This window comes from Anomaloglossus baeobatrachus, chromosome 4, assembly GCF_048569485.1.
Source record: "Anomaloglossus baeobatrachus isolate aAnoBae1 chromosome 4, aAnoBae1.hap1, whole genome shotgun sequence".
Taxonomy (NCBI): Eukaryota; Metazoa; Chordata; class Amphibia; order Anura; family Aromobatidae; genus Anomaloglossus; species Anomaloglossus baeobatrachus.
Window position 1 is genome coordinate 347,520,076 of NC_134356.1, and position 17,642 is coordinate 347,537,717.

At 49.5% G+C, this 17,642-nt stretch overlaps 1 protein-coding gene across 1 annotated transcript in view; it reads left to right on the forward strand.

Moving 5' to 3' along the window:
• TUBGCP6 (tubulin gamma complex component 6) overlaps nucleotides 1-17,642 on the forward strand; it is a 184,724-nt gene that overhangs the window by 89,109 nt on the left and 77,973 nt on the right. The window contains 6 exon segments of the mRNA XM_075343451.1: nucleotides 6,342-6,423; nucleotides 6,520-6,608; nucleotides 6,850-6,965; nucleotides 8,489-8,627; nucleotides 8,720-8,827; nucleotides 9,240-10,443. Of these exon segments, the coding sequence (XP_075199566.1) occupies nucleotides 6,342-6,423; nucleotides 6,520-6,608; nucleotides 6,850-6,965; nucleotides 8,489-8,627; nucleotides 8,720-8,827; nucleotides 9,240-10,443 (1,738 nt within the window).

The following is a 17,642-nucleotide window of genomic DNA, read 5'->3' on the forward strand; positions in this document are numbered from 1 at the left end:
GCCATGTGGCTGCGCGAATGGAAGGCAGACTCGGCTTCCAAGAGGTTCTTAACCGGTTTGCCGTTTGCTGGCGACCGCTTGTTTGGTGAACGATTGGATGAGATTATTAAGGAATCCAAGGGAAAGGACTCCTCCTTACCCCAGTCCAAACCAAAGAGACCTCAGCAACGGAAAATACAATCGAGGTTTCGGTCCTTTCGTCCCTCCGCCAAGCCCCAATCCTCTTCGTCCAGCAGGCCGGAGAAAGGCCAGAGAAACTCCTATGCGTGGCGGTCCAAGTCACGCCCCCAAAAGGCCGCAGGAGGCACTGCTTCCAAGGCGGCCTCCTCATGACTCTCGGCATCCCCGAACCGCATCCTCGGTCGGTGGCAGGCTCTCCCGCTTTTGCGACGCCTGGTGGCCACATGTTCAAGACCGATGGGTGAGAGACATTCTGTCTCACGGTTACAGGATAGAGTTCAGCTCTCGTCCCCCGACTCGTTTCTTCAGAACATCTCCGCCCCCCGAGCGAGCCGATGCACTTTTTCAGGCGGTGAACGCTCTGAAGACAGAAGGAGTTGTGATCCCTGTTCCCCCCCAGGAACATGGTCGTGGCTTTTACTCCAACTTGTTTGTGGTGCCAAAGAAGGACGGCTCGTTCCGTCCCGTTCTGGACCTCAAACTGCTCAACAGACATGTGAGCACCAGACGGTTTCGGATGGAGTCTCTCCGCTCTGTCATCGCTTCGATGTCACAAGGAGACTTCCTAGCATCGATCGACATCAAGGATGCTTATCTCCATGTGCCGATCGCACCCGAACATCAACGCTTTTTGCGTTTCGCCATCGGGGACGAACACCTTCAGTTCGTGGCATTGCCTTTCGGCCTGGCGACAGCCCCACGGGTGTTCACCAAGGTCATGGCATCTGTTGTGGCAGTCCTACACTCTCAGGGCCACTCGGTGATTCCCTACTTAGACGATCTTCTGGTCAGGGCACCCTCTCAGATGGCGTGTCAAAACAGCCTTTCCGTTGCTCTGGCGACTCTCCAGCAGTTCGGGTGGATCATCAACTTCCCAAAATCCAAGTTGACACCGACCCAATCACTGACGTACCTTGGGATGGAGTTTCATACTCAGTCAGCAGTAGTCATGCTACCGCTGGACAAGCAGCTTTCGCTGCAGGCAGGGGTGCAATCTCTTCTTCGGGGTCAGTCACACCCCTTGAGGCGCCTCATGCACTTCCTGGGGAAGATGGTGGCAGCGATGGAGGCAGTGCCCTTCGCGCAATTCCATCTGCGGCCACTCCAGTGGGACATTCTCCGCAAATGGGACAGGAGGTCGACTTCACTCGACAGGAACGTCTCTCTTTCCCTTGCAACCAAGACGTCACTTCAGTGGTGGCTCCTTCCCAACTCTCTATCGCAGGGAAAATCCTTCCTACCCCCCACCTGGGCTGTGGTCACGACGGACGCGAGCCTGTCAGGGTGGGGGGCGGTTTTTCTCCACCACAGGGCTCAGGGAACCTGGACTCCGATAGAGTCATCCCTTCAGATCAATATTCTGGAGATAAGGGCAGTGTATCTAGCCCTATTGGCCTTTCATCGGTGGCTGGAGGGCAGGCAGATCCGGATCCAGTCGGACAACGCCACTGCCGTCGCATACATCAACCACCAAGGCGGCACTCGCAGTCGTCAAGCCTTCCAGGAAGTCCGACGAATTCTGCAGTGGGTGGAAGCCACAGCTTCCACCATCTCCGCAGTTCACATCCCGGGCGTAGAAAACTGGGAAGCAGATTTTCTCAGCCGACAGGGCATGGACGCGGGGGAATGGTCTCTTCACCCAGACGTGTTTCGAGAGATCTGTCGCCGCTGGGGAACGCCGGACGTCGATCTCATGGCGTCACGGCACAACAACAAAGTCCCGGCATTCATGGCCCGGTCTCAAGATCACAGAGCTCTGGCGGAGGACGCATTAGTTCAGGATTGGTCGCAGTTTCGACTGCCCTATGTATTTCCTCCTCTGGCGATGCTGCCCAGAGTGCTGCGCAAGATCAGGTCCGACCGTCGTCGCGCCATTCTCGTCGCCCCAGATTGGCCGAGGCGGTCGTGGTACCCAGATCTGTGGCATCTCACGGTGGGTCAACCGTGGGCGCTCCCAGACCGCCCAGACTTGCTGTCTCAAGGGCCGTTTTTCCATCTGAATTCTGCGGCCCTCAACCTGACTGTGTGGCCATTGAGTCCTGGCTCCTAGCGTCCTCAGGGTTATCTCAAGATGTCATTGCCACTATGAGACAGGCCAGGAAACCAATGTCCGCCAAGATCTATCACAGGTCTTGGAGGATCTTCTTATCCTGGTGCTCTGATAAGGGTTTTTCTCCCTGGCCCTTTGCCTTACCCACTTTTCTTTCATTCCTTCAATCCGGAATGGACAAGGGTTTGTCTCTCGGTTCTCTCAAGGGACAAGTATCGGCGCTATCCGTATTTTTTCAAAAGCGTCTAGCCAGGCTTCCGCAGGTCCGCACGCTCCTGCAGGGAGTTTGCCATATAGTCCCACCTTACAAGCGTCCGCTGGAACCCTGGGATCTTAACAGGGTGCTAACGGCTCTTCAGAAACCACCTTTCGAGCCGCTGCGGGATGTCTCTTTATCACGTCTTTCGCAGAAGGTGGCATTTCTAGTGGCAGTTACATCGCTCCGTAGAGTGTCGGAGCTGGCAGCGCTGTCATGCAAAGCCCCCTTCCTGGTTTTTCACCAGGATAAGGTGGTTCTGCGTCCGGTCCCGGAATTTCCCCCCTTTTCATCTCAATCAGGATATCTCCTTACCTTCATTTTGCCCTCATCCAGTTCACCAATGTGAAAAGGATTTGCACTCGTTAGATCTGGTGATAGCTCTCCGGCTCTACGTGTCTTGCACGGCGCCCCTGCGCCGTTCAGATGCGCTCTTTGTCCTTGTCGCTGGCCAGCGTAAGGGTTCGCAGGCTTCCAAGTCAACCTTGGCTCGGTGGATCAAGGAACCGATTCTTGAAGCCTACCGTTCTTCTGGGCTTCCGCTTCCTTTGGGGCTGAAAGCCCATTCTACCAGAGCCGTGGGTGCGTCCTGGGCATTGCGGCACCGGGCTACGGCTCAGCAGGTGTGTCAGGCAGCTACCTGGTCTAGTCTGCACACTTTCACGAAACACTATCAGGTGCATACCTATGCTTCGGCAGACGCCAGTCTAGGTAGGCGAGTCCTTCAGGCGGCAGTTGCCCACCTGTAAGAGGGGGTCGTTTTCGGCTCTTTTTATCGAGGTATTCTTTTACCCACCCAGGGACTGCTTTTGGACGTCCCAATTGTCTGGGTCTCCCAATGGAGCGACAAAGAAGAAGGGAATTTTGTTTACTTACCGTAAATTCCTTTTCTTCTAGCTCCTATTGGGAGACCCAGCACCCGCCCCTGTTCCCTTCGGGCTGTTTGTTCTTTTGTGTACACATGTTGTTCATGTTGAATTGTTCTTTTGGTTCATGGTTTGCAGTTCTCCGAACATCCTTCGGATTGCATTTACCCTAGACCAATTTATAAGTTTTCTCCTTCCTGCTTTTGCACCAAAACTGAGGAGCCCGTGATCCACTGGAGGGTGTATAGGCAGAGGGGAGGGGTTACACTTTTTAAAGTGTAATACTTTGTGTGGCCTCCGGAGGCAGAAGATATACACCCAATTGTCTGGGTCTCCCAATAGGAGCTAGAAGAAAAGGAATTTACGGTAAGTAAACAAAATTCCCTTCTTTAAGAGCGGCGTCACTGCTGTTTTGTATGTGAATCTTGCGCATGCGAGCGATTGTCATCCTCTCTGGCAGTGCACAATGCAATGATGTCGGTTGTCTCTTCCCTGGACTTCATTTGTACATTGCGCATACCCAGGGATAATGGAATCTGATGTCCATGGAGGAGTCAAAGACAATACCAGGCAGGAGACCAACATAAGGACAATTGTTATACATATATAATGTGTGCCAGGGATGATGACAGTCATGTGCATGTGCGAGAAATGCTAAGTGTCGGCGGTGAACAAATTATGTTACTCATATCCACAAGGGCATGATTACCTGATTAGTGGGACAATTAGCCTGGGGGAATAAAATGCATCCTTAACTAGTCTCCCTCTGTTTTGCATATCTCTGGCCACGTTAAATAGATGATTTTATGGAAATAAATTTAACATAGAAGTAAGGGGCTTGTTGGTGGCCATATAAAGAGTGGGATAGAGACATGGTAGAAGAGTGAAATAGACAAGCTGTCAGGTGCCCTTTAAAGGAATTGTTCCCTTTCAGTAATTATTACTCTCTCGGAGCAGGGATTATTCCAAAGAAATAAACCACTTTGTACTCACCATCCCCAGGTCCACTACTCCCAGTGTTGTGATCCGGTAACCATGGAAGATTACAAAAAATCCCATTAGTAGAAAAACAAGAGTAGTTGGAACCTGAGCTGACTGCAATCCACTAACTATCAGACCACACTAGAAGTAGCCGTGGAGCGTTCCTAAACACCTAGACGCCACGTCACAGCCGGAGAAACTAGCTACACCTCACAGATAGGCATGAGGAAATCTACCTTGCCTCAGAGAAGTCCCCAAAGGAATAGCCAGCCCCCGACATATAGAGATTACGGTGATGTAGGAAAACACGATACATGGATAGGAAAAATAGATTTAGCAAAGGCGAGCCCCGACTACCTAGATACAAAGGAAACTGATTGCGGTCAGTACAAACCCTGCAGAAAAATACCAATCTCCTGATCGTAAAAATGGCCCTGGAGGTCACACGACCTCACCCTCACTATATCGGGTACTCTTGTAAATAATGGGAGAAACAAAATACCAAAAAACTCACAAAACTACAAAAGTGCAAATAATCAAGTTTGACAGGGAGAATCTCCCTTTTCTTGCAGAGGAGCTAGCAAAGGGGGAACCCCCATGCTCACCAAACTAGAAAAGCAAATCTTCACCTGCAAGAAAACAGATTCCAAACAAAACAAAAAAAAACAAACACCCTTAGGTGTAAACCAGGAAGCAAAGCAAAAGCTTGCAAACTTATCTGCAGAGATCTTGCACAGGAAGACAGGGAAGACAGAACTCCAAGACATGTTCAGAGACTGAGGAAAATTCAACTATCACCGGCGCCAGCAAGGCAAAAAGTGCTCTCCTATATACACCAGGCTTGTCTGCAATAGGACTTCCTTAATTCCCAATTAACGCCGACACCTGTCTGAGTTACAGACTCAAATAAGGAATAACGTTTGGAACACCATTCTAAGTCTGAACTGGGTGCAAAAACCTAAAAAAACATCACTATGGGGAGATAAGGTATGCACACCAGTGACTATGTAAGGGGAATACATGGAATAGCAGAAACTGCTGTGTGAATACTGACTTGAAAAATCCAATAGCTATATGTAAGAGTGAAAATGTGAAAAATGGAACCTGCATTACTGCCATGAACATATGAATCAAGAGAAATTTAGCTACTGAATTGATCAATGCAATAGAGCCCCAACACTACGCCAAAGTATTTCTCTATGTTGGGGTCCCTAGCTTGTGTGTGTCCTCTCATGCAGTTAAAAAACTTACCGTGTATGGGAAGCTGAGACCCAGGCTATTTATGCGTATGATATGGATTGGTAATAGGTGTGGTTGGGGAGGGTTCACAAATGAAAAACAACTAACAAATAAGGAATAACGTTTGGAACACCATTCTAAGTCTGAACTGGGTGCAAAAACCTAAAAAAACATCACTATGGGGAGATAAGGTATTCACACCAGTGACTATGTAAGGGGAATACATGGAATAGCAGAAACTGCTGTGTGAATACTGACTTGAAAAATCCAATAGCTATATGTAAGAGTGAAAATGTGAAAAATGGAATCTGCATTACTGCCATGAACATATGAATCAAGAGAAATTTAGCTACTGAATTGATCAATGCAATAGAGCCCCAACACTACGCTAAAGTATTTCTGAGTTACAGACTCAGACTCAGCTTCACTATCATTCCTGGCTACCAGAGGGAGCTCCAAAACAGCTCCCACACAGATGACATTCACAACATCCCAGTGTCCAGCTTTGGCTACGGCGCTGATGTCACGTCGTCAGTATGCAGCAGCCAACTGGTGAGCTCAGCGGCTCTGAGCGGAGCGCTCACATACAAGCCTGTACGTTTTGTTTTGTTTTCCTTTTGTAGTGTGAACATTCCTCCTAAAAGAAAAAGTGTATAAAAGTTCCATAAAAGTGTATTGATTAAAAAATAAAACTTCTGGACCTTAGTTTTCACTTGAAAAACATAATTGTACTTATTGCTGATATGTTGGAATTATTGCTGTATTTTAGGAATTACAAGCGGAAATTGCAAAGAAGGATTTAATTATTCAGGCTCGTGAAACATCAGAAAAACTTCTAGAAGAATTTAAAGGTTTGATACTTTCCTCAAGACCATTGAAGTCAGATTTTTTTTACTGTTTTAATTTTTTTTCTTTACTTTGCTTTTTTTATTTATTTTTCTTATTAGATCATCAGATGGCAGTGAGAAAATTTTCAGACTCTAGAAAGAGGGAATTGTTTCTGAAGCTGAAGGAACAATTTGAAAAAGATCAAAAGGTAAGATAATGTTACTGGAGTGCTTCTTGTAGAATGGATCATGTAATGGGCCTCATATTTCTCCCTAGGAGATAACAATGGCTCTGTCCCCACATCAATAGATCTGTGTTCAGTAATTGTGGACTCCAACCCTTGTTGAAGAGGCTAGCACTGGCCAAGGAAATGTTGCATAAAGTAGAGCTCCTTAATGATACCATTATTATTTGTACAAAATGATTGTAGCTTTTCCATTTTTGAACAGAGACGACTTGCAGCCAAACAGGAAGAGGCTGATGATGACTTCAGCTATGCTCGGGAGCTCCGTGACCGCGAGAAAAGGCTAAAGGCGTTGGAAGAGGAACTAGAATTGACAGCGAGGTAGACAAGTTCATTGTGCCATGTTATGTATATATGTTATTAATATAAAATGTCATTGTCATTTAGGTAAGAGGCATGGCTGCATCAGGAGAACTATACTACTTTTCTAATTGGAGTTATTTTCTAATATTATTATTATTACACCTACTACATATTTGATAGGATCTTGGAGATGGGAATACCCCAGTCTCACTAAATGATTGAGCACCTTACCTCGGTGATCATGCGTACAACGATAGCGATCAGTCACTGTGTCCCTGCCCTCTCTTGGCATAAGGCAGTTCTGATCAGTCTGACCCGTTCTCCATGTCTTGTGTGTGTATGATCAACTTAAAGGGAACCTGTCAGCAGAAATGTCCCCTAAAACCTAACAGATTCCCCCTCTGCAGCTCCTGGGCTGCATTCTATAAAGGTCCCTGTTATGATTGTGCCCACTTTCTGACCGAAAAAAAGTGTTTATAAAGTTGTACCTTTTTGGCTTCTGATTCTGTAAATCTGTCACGGGGGCGGGCTGCCTGATGGCCGTTATTCTGCCCCCTGGTCCTGTATGCCGCCCCCATCGCTGATTTCAATACTTCTGGACGCCGCCCACTGCTCCAGCCATCCCCGCGCATGCCCAGTGCCCATCTCTCGGGGATGAGCACTGTGCCCAGCGTCACCGCTGGTGACGTGCACGCAGGGTTAAGATTATGGGCGGTGCTGTGATGTTTATTCCTAAGCAACCGCCCATAATCGCGGGACCGCGCTTTCCCCCTCGGCCTGCTTCTTTCTGCGCAAGCGCGCTGCTGCTGACCTCACTTCGCCTCCTTCCCATCTTGCCCCGAGGCAGGAAGCAGAAGCAGGCCGAGGGGGAAAGCGCGGTCCCGCGATTATGGGCGGTTGCTTAGGAATAAACATCACAGCACCGCCCATAATCTTAACCCTGCGTGCACGTCACCAGCGGTGACGCTGGGCACAGTGCTCATCCCCGAGAGATGGGCACTGGGCATGCGCGGGGATGGCTGGAGCAGTGGGCGGCGTCCAGAAGTATTGAAATCAGCGATGGGGGCGGCATACAGGACCAGGGGGCAGAATAACGGCCATCAGGCAGCCCGCCCCCGTGACAGATTTACAGAATCAGAAGCCAAAAAGGTACAACTTTATAAACACTTTTTTCGGTCAGAAAGTGGGCACAATCATAACAGGGACCTTTATAGAATGCAGCCCAGGAGCTGCAGAGGGGGAATCTGTTAGGTTTTAGGGGACATTTCTGCTGACAGGTTCCCTTTAACGGTTCTTACAAGAAGCAGTGTCTTGTAATTCTTTTATTATCACTGATTTAATGGTGGACATATATTACAATAGCTGCTTCATATTTAGTTTCACATTTCTAATTTTCCCAGACAGAGGGTAAAGTAAGAAGAAGATGGGGGTGCTGGATTCACCATCATGCATAACACATCTGTTGTACTGGGTTTTCATAATGACTTGCTTTAAAAAATAGATGTGAAAATCAAAGCGTTCTTCTGTTCCTTTGATAATAGACAAGAACTCGTTGAGCATTACAGTCGATTATCCGAGGAGGCCACTCGGAAAGAGCAGAGGGCTCTATGGAAGCTTCAGCGTCATAAATTGGAGACCGCTCGTCTGAAATTCTTTGTGGATGATGAAAATCACTTACAGGTATTTCTGATCCTGCTGTCATTGCAGATTAGTATAGTTCTAAGGAGTCTTTCTCTGAAATGTTCTGATGTGGATTGTGTCCCTTCATTTAGGAATTGCTTGAACAGAACCCATTGGGATCGTCTACAGAACAGTTACTTTCAGCAGCCTCTGATTCTGCACCTGCATCTTCTACTCCATCGGAAGATCAAGTCACTATGGTATTCCTTGTGATTTAATATCTATCAATGTGTTTTATTTTTTTTAATCAGAATAGATTTCTGTTAAGTGCTTATTATCTATGCTGTCCTCTGCTCCATGACATCCATATAACCCAAAGGGGAAGAGGGATTTTCTTGATGAGACAACGCTTTTACCACATTTAATATGGGATGTCTTGTATAATAGGAGGCGAGGAGAAATAATAAATGCTATGTGGACTGAATGTAATGTCGGCCCTGACACTTGCAGTCCACCAAGTTTTAATCACTCTCTTTCATTCTTTTTGTGAGTCATATAATAGCCAATCATGTAATTTCTGCTAAAACTTGAGTCTTTCGAGCAGTTCAGCTATTACTGTATACATGGCAGTAGGGGTATTTTGTTTACTTATCCATGTATTCTGTTCTATAGATATCTGCTTCTGAAAATGTGTCTTCGGACAATATGGAAACTGAGAACCGGAGACACGAGAGTTTTATGTCTATGCAAAAGACTGTGGTTACAACCAGTGAAAAGAAAATCGACTCCTTAAATTCTCCAGACCAGGCCGTAGATGGCACAGATATACCTGCTCTGGATATACCTGCTCTGGAATTTGCAGATTTTCTCCCTGTGCCATATACAGAGCAGCAGGACACACAGCTAACTGTAGATCAGGCTCAGATTGACGATGCATTACAAGATATAGGTTCTGATCTGCCAAAAACGGCGGAGAACAAAGACTCTACAGATCTACCAAGTCTTATTCCTGTAAGTCAGTATGACTTTAACACTATTTTGAAGCCAGTGACATCTACACATGTCTCTCAGGGACACATTCAGATTGGAGAGTTTGTATCTAATGAACAACCTAAAAGGCCACGTTGGAATATCCATGGACATGCATCAGATGCCAGTATTAAAGTTGGAGAATATGTTCCAGATAACGCTGCACCCAAGCCACAACCTAGCCAACATGGCCATTCTTCTGATTCCCACATAAACATTGGTGAATACATGTCTGAAATCAAGCCAGATCGACCTCGATGGAATATTCATGGTCATGTTTCGGAAGGCCATATAAAGATAGGAGAGTATGCTTCTGAGATCTCTGATTGTACACCTAGGCAGAATGTCCATGGCCATGCATCTCAGGCCAGTATCAAGATTGGTGAAAATGTATCTGATGCGATGCTTTCTAGGCCACGCTGGAGTCCCCATGGCCATGCATCTGATGCGAATATTAGGATTGGAGAGAATGTGTCTGATGTTTTATCCTCACGACCTAGGTGGAATATCCATGGACATGCTTCACAGTCCCATATACAGCTTGGAGAGCTCGTGTCCAACACTGAGCAGTCAAAACCACGCTGGAGTCCTTATGGCCATGCCTCACAGTCAAGCATTAAAATCGGAGAATGGTCTCTCCCTGTGACCAGCAATGTGTCTCCACATCTGAAATCGGGACTTGGCCATTCATCTGATTCTACAGTTCAGAATATGTTGTATGGTGAAAGATTGACTTCTGAAACCGCAAAAACAGAAAATATCCCTTCCGAACACACGGATTCCTCTGATTCTACTAGTTCATTGTCACCACCAAGTGTGAAAGAAAACAAAGAAAACATGAGAGAAGGTAATATATTAAATATCACAATTGTTTATTACATATGGAATTAATTATATACCCAAACCATATTGTTATGTACAGCTTCTTAGTCTGAAAGGTTAACATAAAAGGAGCTTTCTGCTAATTTGACTTTATGGTATATGAGTTCAGAGTTATCATGAAATCAAGATCGGTCTACACTACTCACAAAAAGTTAGGAATATTTGGTGTTCAGGTGAAATTTATGTAAAATGTTCACACTACAGTGATATTTGATCATGACAGTAGGGCATTTAAGTAGAAGCATGCAATGGGGATTTCCACATCTCAAAAAATGTATTGAAACAAAAGCCAACAGCAGTGGTGAGTATACCCCAAAAAAAAGTCAATGTCTCAATAACTTGTCATGTGGCCTTGAGGATCAATTACAGCTTGTCAACGTAGTTTCATGCTGTTCACAAGTCAAGTCATTGTCTGCTGAGGCATGGCATCCCATTATTCTTGATGGCGGCCCTCAGGACATTGAGGTACTGGGGTACAGAGTTGCAAGCCTCTACATGGCCACTTACCTGATCCCATAGGTTTTCTATGGGATTCAGGTCTGGAAAAAGTGCAGATCACTCCATTTAAGGTACCCCAGTCTCCAGCAACTATTCCCTAATGATGCAACCTTGATGAGCTGGAGCACTGTCATCCATGTAGATGAAATTAGTCCTGTGTTATTCATGCAGAGGCACAATGACTGGATTAATTATAATATTCAAGAAGTAGGGGCTTGTCACTGTACCATTCACAAAGTTTAGGCCAGTTCTCTATTGACTAGACACACCTGCCCATAATGTAACCCCACCCCCAACAAAGGTTTGTCTGGTGACAACAGTGGCTAATGCAGAGTGCTCTACGTACTTGACATTTCCAACATTGTTGGTGACCATCACTGGTCCCTCGTCCAGCTAGTCCATGACGCCTGTGCTTGGTGGTGTGGTCCATTGCAGGTCATTAGCTTGCAGAGCTTGCTGATATAAAGTTTTTGAATGGTCTGGTGTGACACTTTGGTGCCTCTCACCTCCCTTAAATGTGCCTGGGGTTGTGTGGCATTCGTTATCTGGTTCCAGAGGACATTGTTCACAATGAAGTGGTAATCGGTGTGGGATGTGGCTAAAGGATGTCTTCTCCTATGCCCTTCTTTGACTTCTATTCACTTTGTATCTCTGTTGGAACTTGCTGATGACACTCTGTGACTTTCTAAGTGTCTGAGAACTAGAGATGAGTGAACCTTTGGAGGTTCGATTCGCTAGCAGCTATCGAGCCGAACCTCCACTGGTTTGAAAATGGCCCGAGCCCGGATTGAAAACACTGATTGGCAGTTTGAGCCTCCACCCACGTACAGCCAGCCATAAGCAGATCACTTCTGGGAGAGGCTGGGTGGGCTTTTTCAATTTTCTTTTTCTTTGTCGCTCCATTGGGAGACCCAGACAATTGGGTGTATAGCTTCTGCCTCCGGAGGCCACACAAAGTATTACACTTTAAAAGTGTAACCCCTCCCCTCTGCCTATACACCCTCCCGTGCATCACGGGCTCCTCAGTTTTATGCTTTGTGTGGAAGGAGGCACACATCCACTCATGCATTCTCATATTAGTTATATCGGTTGGAAGAAAAGTGGGCCCTCACGGGGCCCCCGGCATGTTCCCTTCTCACCCCACTACGTCGGCGGTGCTGTTAAGGTTGAAGTACCCATTGCGGGTACAAAGGCCGGAGCCTCATGCCGTTTCCTTCACCATCCCTTAGCGGCTCTGGGAGAAGTGGGATCCTGACCGGTCATCCAGTTACTGGGACCGTGCTCCCTCCGCAGCCCCTGTGGGAATCTGCCAGACAGGAGTCTGTTTATCCTCAGGGACCTGGCCCTGCATCTCTAAGGTACTCTGTGTCCCCATGGGGGCTGTGCATGGAGCGCCTTCATCCCGGACGCTGCAGCAGCTGCTGATTTGAGAAGACCGGCGGACTTCCGCGCCGACCGCGCCTGCTTGTCGGCCGCGGTCTTAAATTTAGTCCCCGGCTTCATTGCGGCCTAGTAGCAAAAATCCCGCCCCCGGGCCTGCCTGTCAGGGGTAAGGGCGGGACGGCCGGACTGACGTCGGCTGTGAGGGCCGGAGCATCCTGTATGTTTCCTCCCCCCTCACTGATCACTGTGGGGACCCCAGATTCCCGCACTTTTTTAGCACCGCCCACGGCTCCACTCCTCCCCAGAGAGCTCCGGCAGCCATTTTTTTGGCATCCTGCCGGTGGAGGATTACCTGAAAAGAGCTCTGCAACTCTGGGAGACCTAAGGCAGGGAATCTGGAGGACACACGCTCCGCTTTTTAGCGGTCGGTAAGCCACACCGGTCACCCGGTGCTGGTCCCCTTAGGGTGCCGGAATAGATACTATATATATATATATATTTCTGTTCGGTCGGGCTGCATACCCCTTCCCATATACCCTCAGTGATCACTCTCCTAGGAGACAACAGCATGTCGTCCACAAGGAGCAAGGGTGCCAAGGCACAGGGTTATTTTGCGACCTGTACCTCTTGTGCGGCTATGTTACCTGCGGGTTCCACCTACCCTCACTGTGAGCAATGCTCGACCCCTGTTATGCTTGCTCAGCCGGAGCCTCGGTCACTAGTGGGACCCTCGGCTCAGGTAGACCCCCCTGCTCCCCCGGTCCAGGCGGCAGGGACAGAGTTTGCCGTTTTTGCTGAAAAACTCTCTGAGTCTCTTTCACAATCCATGGCTCAGTCTATGGACAAATGGTCTGCCAAGCTGCTAGAAGCTCTGCAGTCCAGACCGGTCCTTACACAGGCCCCGGGCCATGTTGGGTCGTCGCCTCCAGGCCCCACTCTGTCCGCGCCGCAGCGCGCCCCCAGGGGGGGCCCTAGGTCTCACGTGGAGGACTCCGGCACGGACCACAGTCCCAGACCAGCTAAGCGGGCTCGCTGGGAATCTTCCCCGACTTCTTCACGCTGCTCGGGTTCCCAGCTTGAGGACTCTCTGGAGGACGAGGCGGACGTCGCAGCTCAGGGCTCTGAACCTGACGTTGCTCTCAATCTTGATACACCTGAAGGGGACGCCATAGTAAATGACCTTATCTCGTCCATCAACCAAGTGTTAGATCTATCTCCCCCGCCGCCACCTGTAGAGGAGTCGACTTCTCAGCAGGAGAAACACCAGTTTCGGTTCCCTAAACGTACTCGGAGTGCATTTTTCGATCACTCTAACTTCAGAGATGCTGTCCAGAAGCCCAGAGCGGTTCCGGACAAGCGCTTTACTAAGCGCCTTACTGACACACATTACCCCTTCCCCTCTGACGTAGTTAAGGGTTGGGCTCAATGTCCCAAGGTGGATCCTCCAGTCTCTAGATTGGCGGCTAGATCTGTGGTATCGGTTGCAGATGGCTCATCGCTAAAAGATGCCACTGACAGGCAGAGCTCCTGGTGAAATCCATCTATGAAGCCACGGGCGCGTCTTTTGCCCCGGCTTTTGCAGCCGTGTGGGCACTCCAAGCTATCTCAGCTTGTCTGGCTGAGATTAATGCTGTCACACGTAATTCTGCTCCGCAGCTTGCGTCTTTGACTTCTCAGGCGTCAGCCTTTTCTTTCTACACCATGAATGCAGTTCTAGACTCTGCTAGCCGTACAGCGGTGGCAGCCGCTAATTCTGTGGCAGTCCGCAGGGCCATATGGCTGCGCGAATGGAAGGCAGACTCTGCTTCCAAGAAGTTCTTAACCGGTTTGCCGTTTTCTGGCGACCGATTGTTTGCCGAACGATTGGATGAGATTATTAAGGAATCCAAGGGAAAGGACTCCTCCTTACCCCAGTCCAAACCGAAGAGACCTCAGCAACGGAAAATACAATCGAGGTTTCGGTCCTTTCGTCCCTCCGCCAAGCCCCAATCCTCTTCGTCCAACAGGCCGGAGAAAGGTCAGAGGAACTCCTATGCGTGGCGGGCTAAGTCACGCCCCCAAAAACCCGCCGGAGGCAATGCCTCCAAGGCGGCCTCTTCATGACTCTCGGCATCCCCGAACCGCATCCTCGGTCGGTGGCAGGCTCTCCCGCTTTTGCGACGCCTGGTGGCCACATGTTCAAGACCGATGGGTGAGAGACATTCTGTCTCACGGTTACAGGATAGAGTTCAGCTCTCGTCCCCAGACTCGTTTCTTCAGAACCTCTCCGCCCCCCGCGCGGGCCGATGCACTTTTTCAGGCGGTGGACGCTCTGAAGACAGAAGGAGTTGTGACCCCTGTTCCCCCCCAGGAACATGGTCGCGGTTTTTACTCCAACTTGTTCGTGGTGCCAAAGAAGGACGGTTCATTCCGTCCCGTTCTGGACCTCAAACTACTCAACAGACATGTGAGCACCAGACGGTTTCGGATGGAATCTCTCCGCTCGGTCATCGCATCGATGTCACAAGGAGACTTCCTAGCATCGATCGACATCAAGGATGCTTATCCCCATGTGCCGATCGCACCCGAACATCAACGCTTTTTGCGTTTCGCCATCGGGGACGAACACCTTCAGTTCGTGGCATTGCCTTTCGGCCTGGCGACAGCCCCACGGGTGTTCACCAAGGTCATGGCATCCGTTGTGGCGGTCCTACACTCTCAGGGCCACTCGGTGATTCCCTACTTAGACGATCTTCTAGTCAGGGCGCCTTCTCAGATGGCGTGTCAAAACAGCCTTACCGTCGCTCTGGCGACGCTCCAGCAGTTCGGGTGGATCATCAACTTCCCAAAATCCAAGTTGACACCGACCCAATCACTGACTTACCTCGGGATGGAGTTTCATACTCAGTCAGCGGTAGTCATGCTACCGCTGGACAAACAGCTTTCTCTGCAGGCAGGGGTGCAATCTCTTCTTCGGGGTCAGTCACACCCCTTGAGGCGCCTCATGCACTTCCTGGGGAAGATGGTGGCAGCGATGGAGGCAGTGCCCTTCGCGCAATTCCATCTGCGGCCACTCCAGTGGGACATTCTCCGCAAATGGGACAGGAGGTCGACTTCCCTCCACAGGAACGTCTCTCTTTCCCTTGCAACCAAGACGTCACTTCAGTGGTGGCTCCTTCCCAACTCTCTGTCGCAGGGAAAATCCTTCCTACCCCCAACCTGGGCTGTGGTCACCACGGACGCGAGCCTGTCAGGGTGGGGGGCGGTTTTTCTCCACCACAGGGCTTAGGGAACCTGGACTCCGATAGAGTCATCCCTTCAGATCAATATTCTGGAGATAAGGGCAGTGTATCTAGCCCTATTGGCTTTTCATCGGTGGCTGGAGGGCAGGCAGATCCGGATCCAGTCGGACAACGCCACTGCCGTCGCATACATCAATCACCAAGGCGGCACTCGCAGTCGTCAAGCCTTCCAGGAAGTCCGACGGATTCTGCAGTGGGTGGAAGCCACAGCTTCCACCATCTCCGCAGTTCATATCCCGGGCGTAGAAAACTGGGAAGCAGATTTTCTCAGTCGTCAGGGCATGGACGCGGGGGAATGGTCTCTTCACCCAGACGTGTTTCGAGAGATCTGTCGCCGCTGGGGAACGCCGGACGTCGATCTCATGGCGTCACGGCACAACAACAAAGTCCCAGCATTCATGGCCTGGTCTCAAGATCACCGAGCTCTGGCGGCGGACGCATTAGTTCAGGATTGGTCGCAGTTTCGACTGCCCTATGTATTTCCTCCTCTGGCGATGCTGCCCAGAGTGCTGCGCAAGATCAGGTCCGACTGTCGTCGCGCCATTCTCGTCGCCCCAGATTGGCCGAGGCGGTCGTGGTACCCAGATCTGTGGCATCTCACGGTGGGTCAACCGTGGGCGCTCCCAGACCGTCCAGACTTGCTGTCACAAGGGCTGTTTTTCCATCTGAATTCTGTGGCCCTCAACCTGACTGTGTGGCCATTGAGTCCTGGCTCCTAGCGTCCTCAGGGTTATCTCAAGATGTCATTGCCACCATGAGACAGGCCAGGAAACCAACGTCCGCCAAGATCTATCACAGGTCTTGGAGGATCTTCTTATCCTGGTGCTCTGATAATGGTTTTACTCCCTGGCCTTTTGCCTTACCCACTTTTCTTTCATTCCTTCAATCCGGAATGGACAAGGGTTTGTCTCTCGGCTCTCTCAAGGGACAAGTATCGGCGCTATCCGTATTTTTTCAAAAGCGTCTAGCCAGACTTCCGCAGGTCCGCACGTTCCTGCAGGGAGTTTGCCACATAGTCCCACCTTACAAGCGTCCGCTGGAACCCTGGGACCTTAACAGGGTGCTAACGGCTCTTCAGAAACCACCTTTCGAGCCGCTGCGGGATGTCTCTTTATCACGTCTTTCGCAGAAGGTGGCATTTCTAGTGGCAGTTACATCGCTCCGTAGAGTGTCGGAGCTGGCAGCGCTGTCATGCAAAGCCCCCTTCCTGGTTTTTCACCAGGATAAGGTGGTTCTGCGTCCTGTTCCGGAATTTCTCCCTAAGGTGGTATCTCCTTTTCATCTCAATCAGGATATCTCCTTACCTTCATTTTGCCCTAATCCAATTCACCAATGTGAAAAGGATTTGCACTCATTAGATCTGGTGAGAGCACTCCGGTTCTACGTGTCTCGCACGGCGCCCCTGCGCCGTTCAGATGCGCTCTTTGTCCTTGTCGCTGGCCAGCGTAAGGGTTCGCAGGCTTCCAAGTCAACCTTGGCTCGGTGGATCAAGGAACCGATTCTTGAAGCCTACCGTTCTTCTGGGCTTCCGCTTCCTTCAGGGCTGAAAGCCCATTCTACCAGAGCCGTGGGTGCGTCCTGGGCATTGCGGCACCGGGCTACGGCTCAGCAGGTGTGTCAGGCAGCTACCTGGTCTAGTCTGCACACTTTCACGAAACACTATCAGGTGCATACCTATTCTTCGGCAGACGCCAGTCTAGGTAGGCGAGTCCTTCAGGCGACGGTTGCCCACCTGTAAGAGGGGGTCGTCTTCGGCTCTTTTTATCGAGGTATTCTTTTACCCACCCAGGGACTGCTTTTGGACGTCCCAATTGTCTGGGTCTCCCAATGGAGCGACAAGGAAGAAGGGAATTTTGTTTACTTACCGTAAATTCCTTTTCTTCTAGCTCCTATTGGGAGACCCAGCACCCGCCCCTGTTCCCTTCGGGCTGTTTGTTCTTTTGTGTACACATGTTGTTCATGTTGAATTGTTCTTTTGGTTCATGGTTTTCAGTTCTCCGAA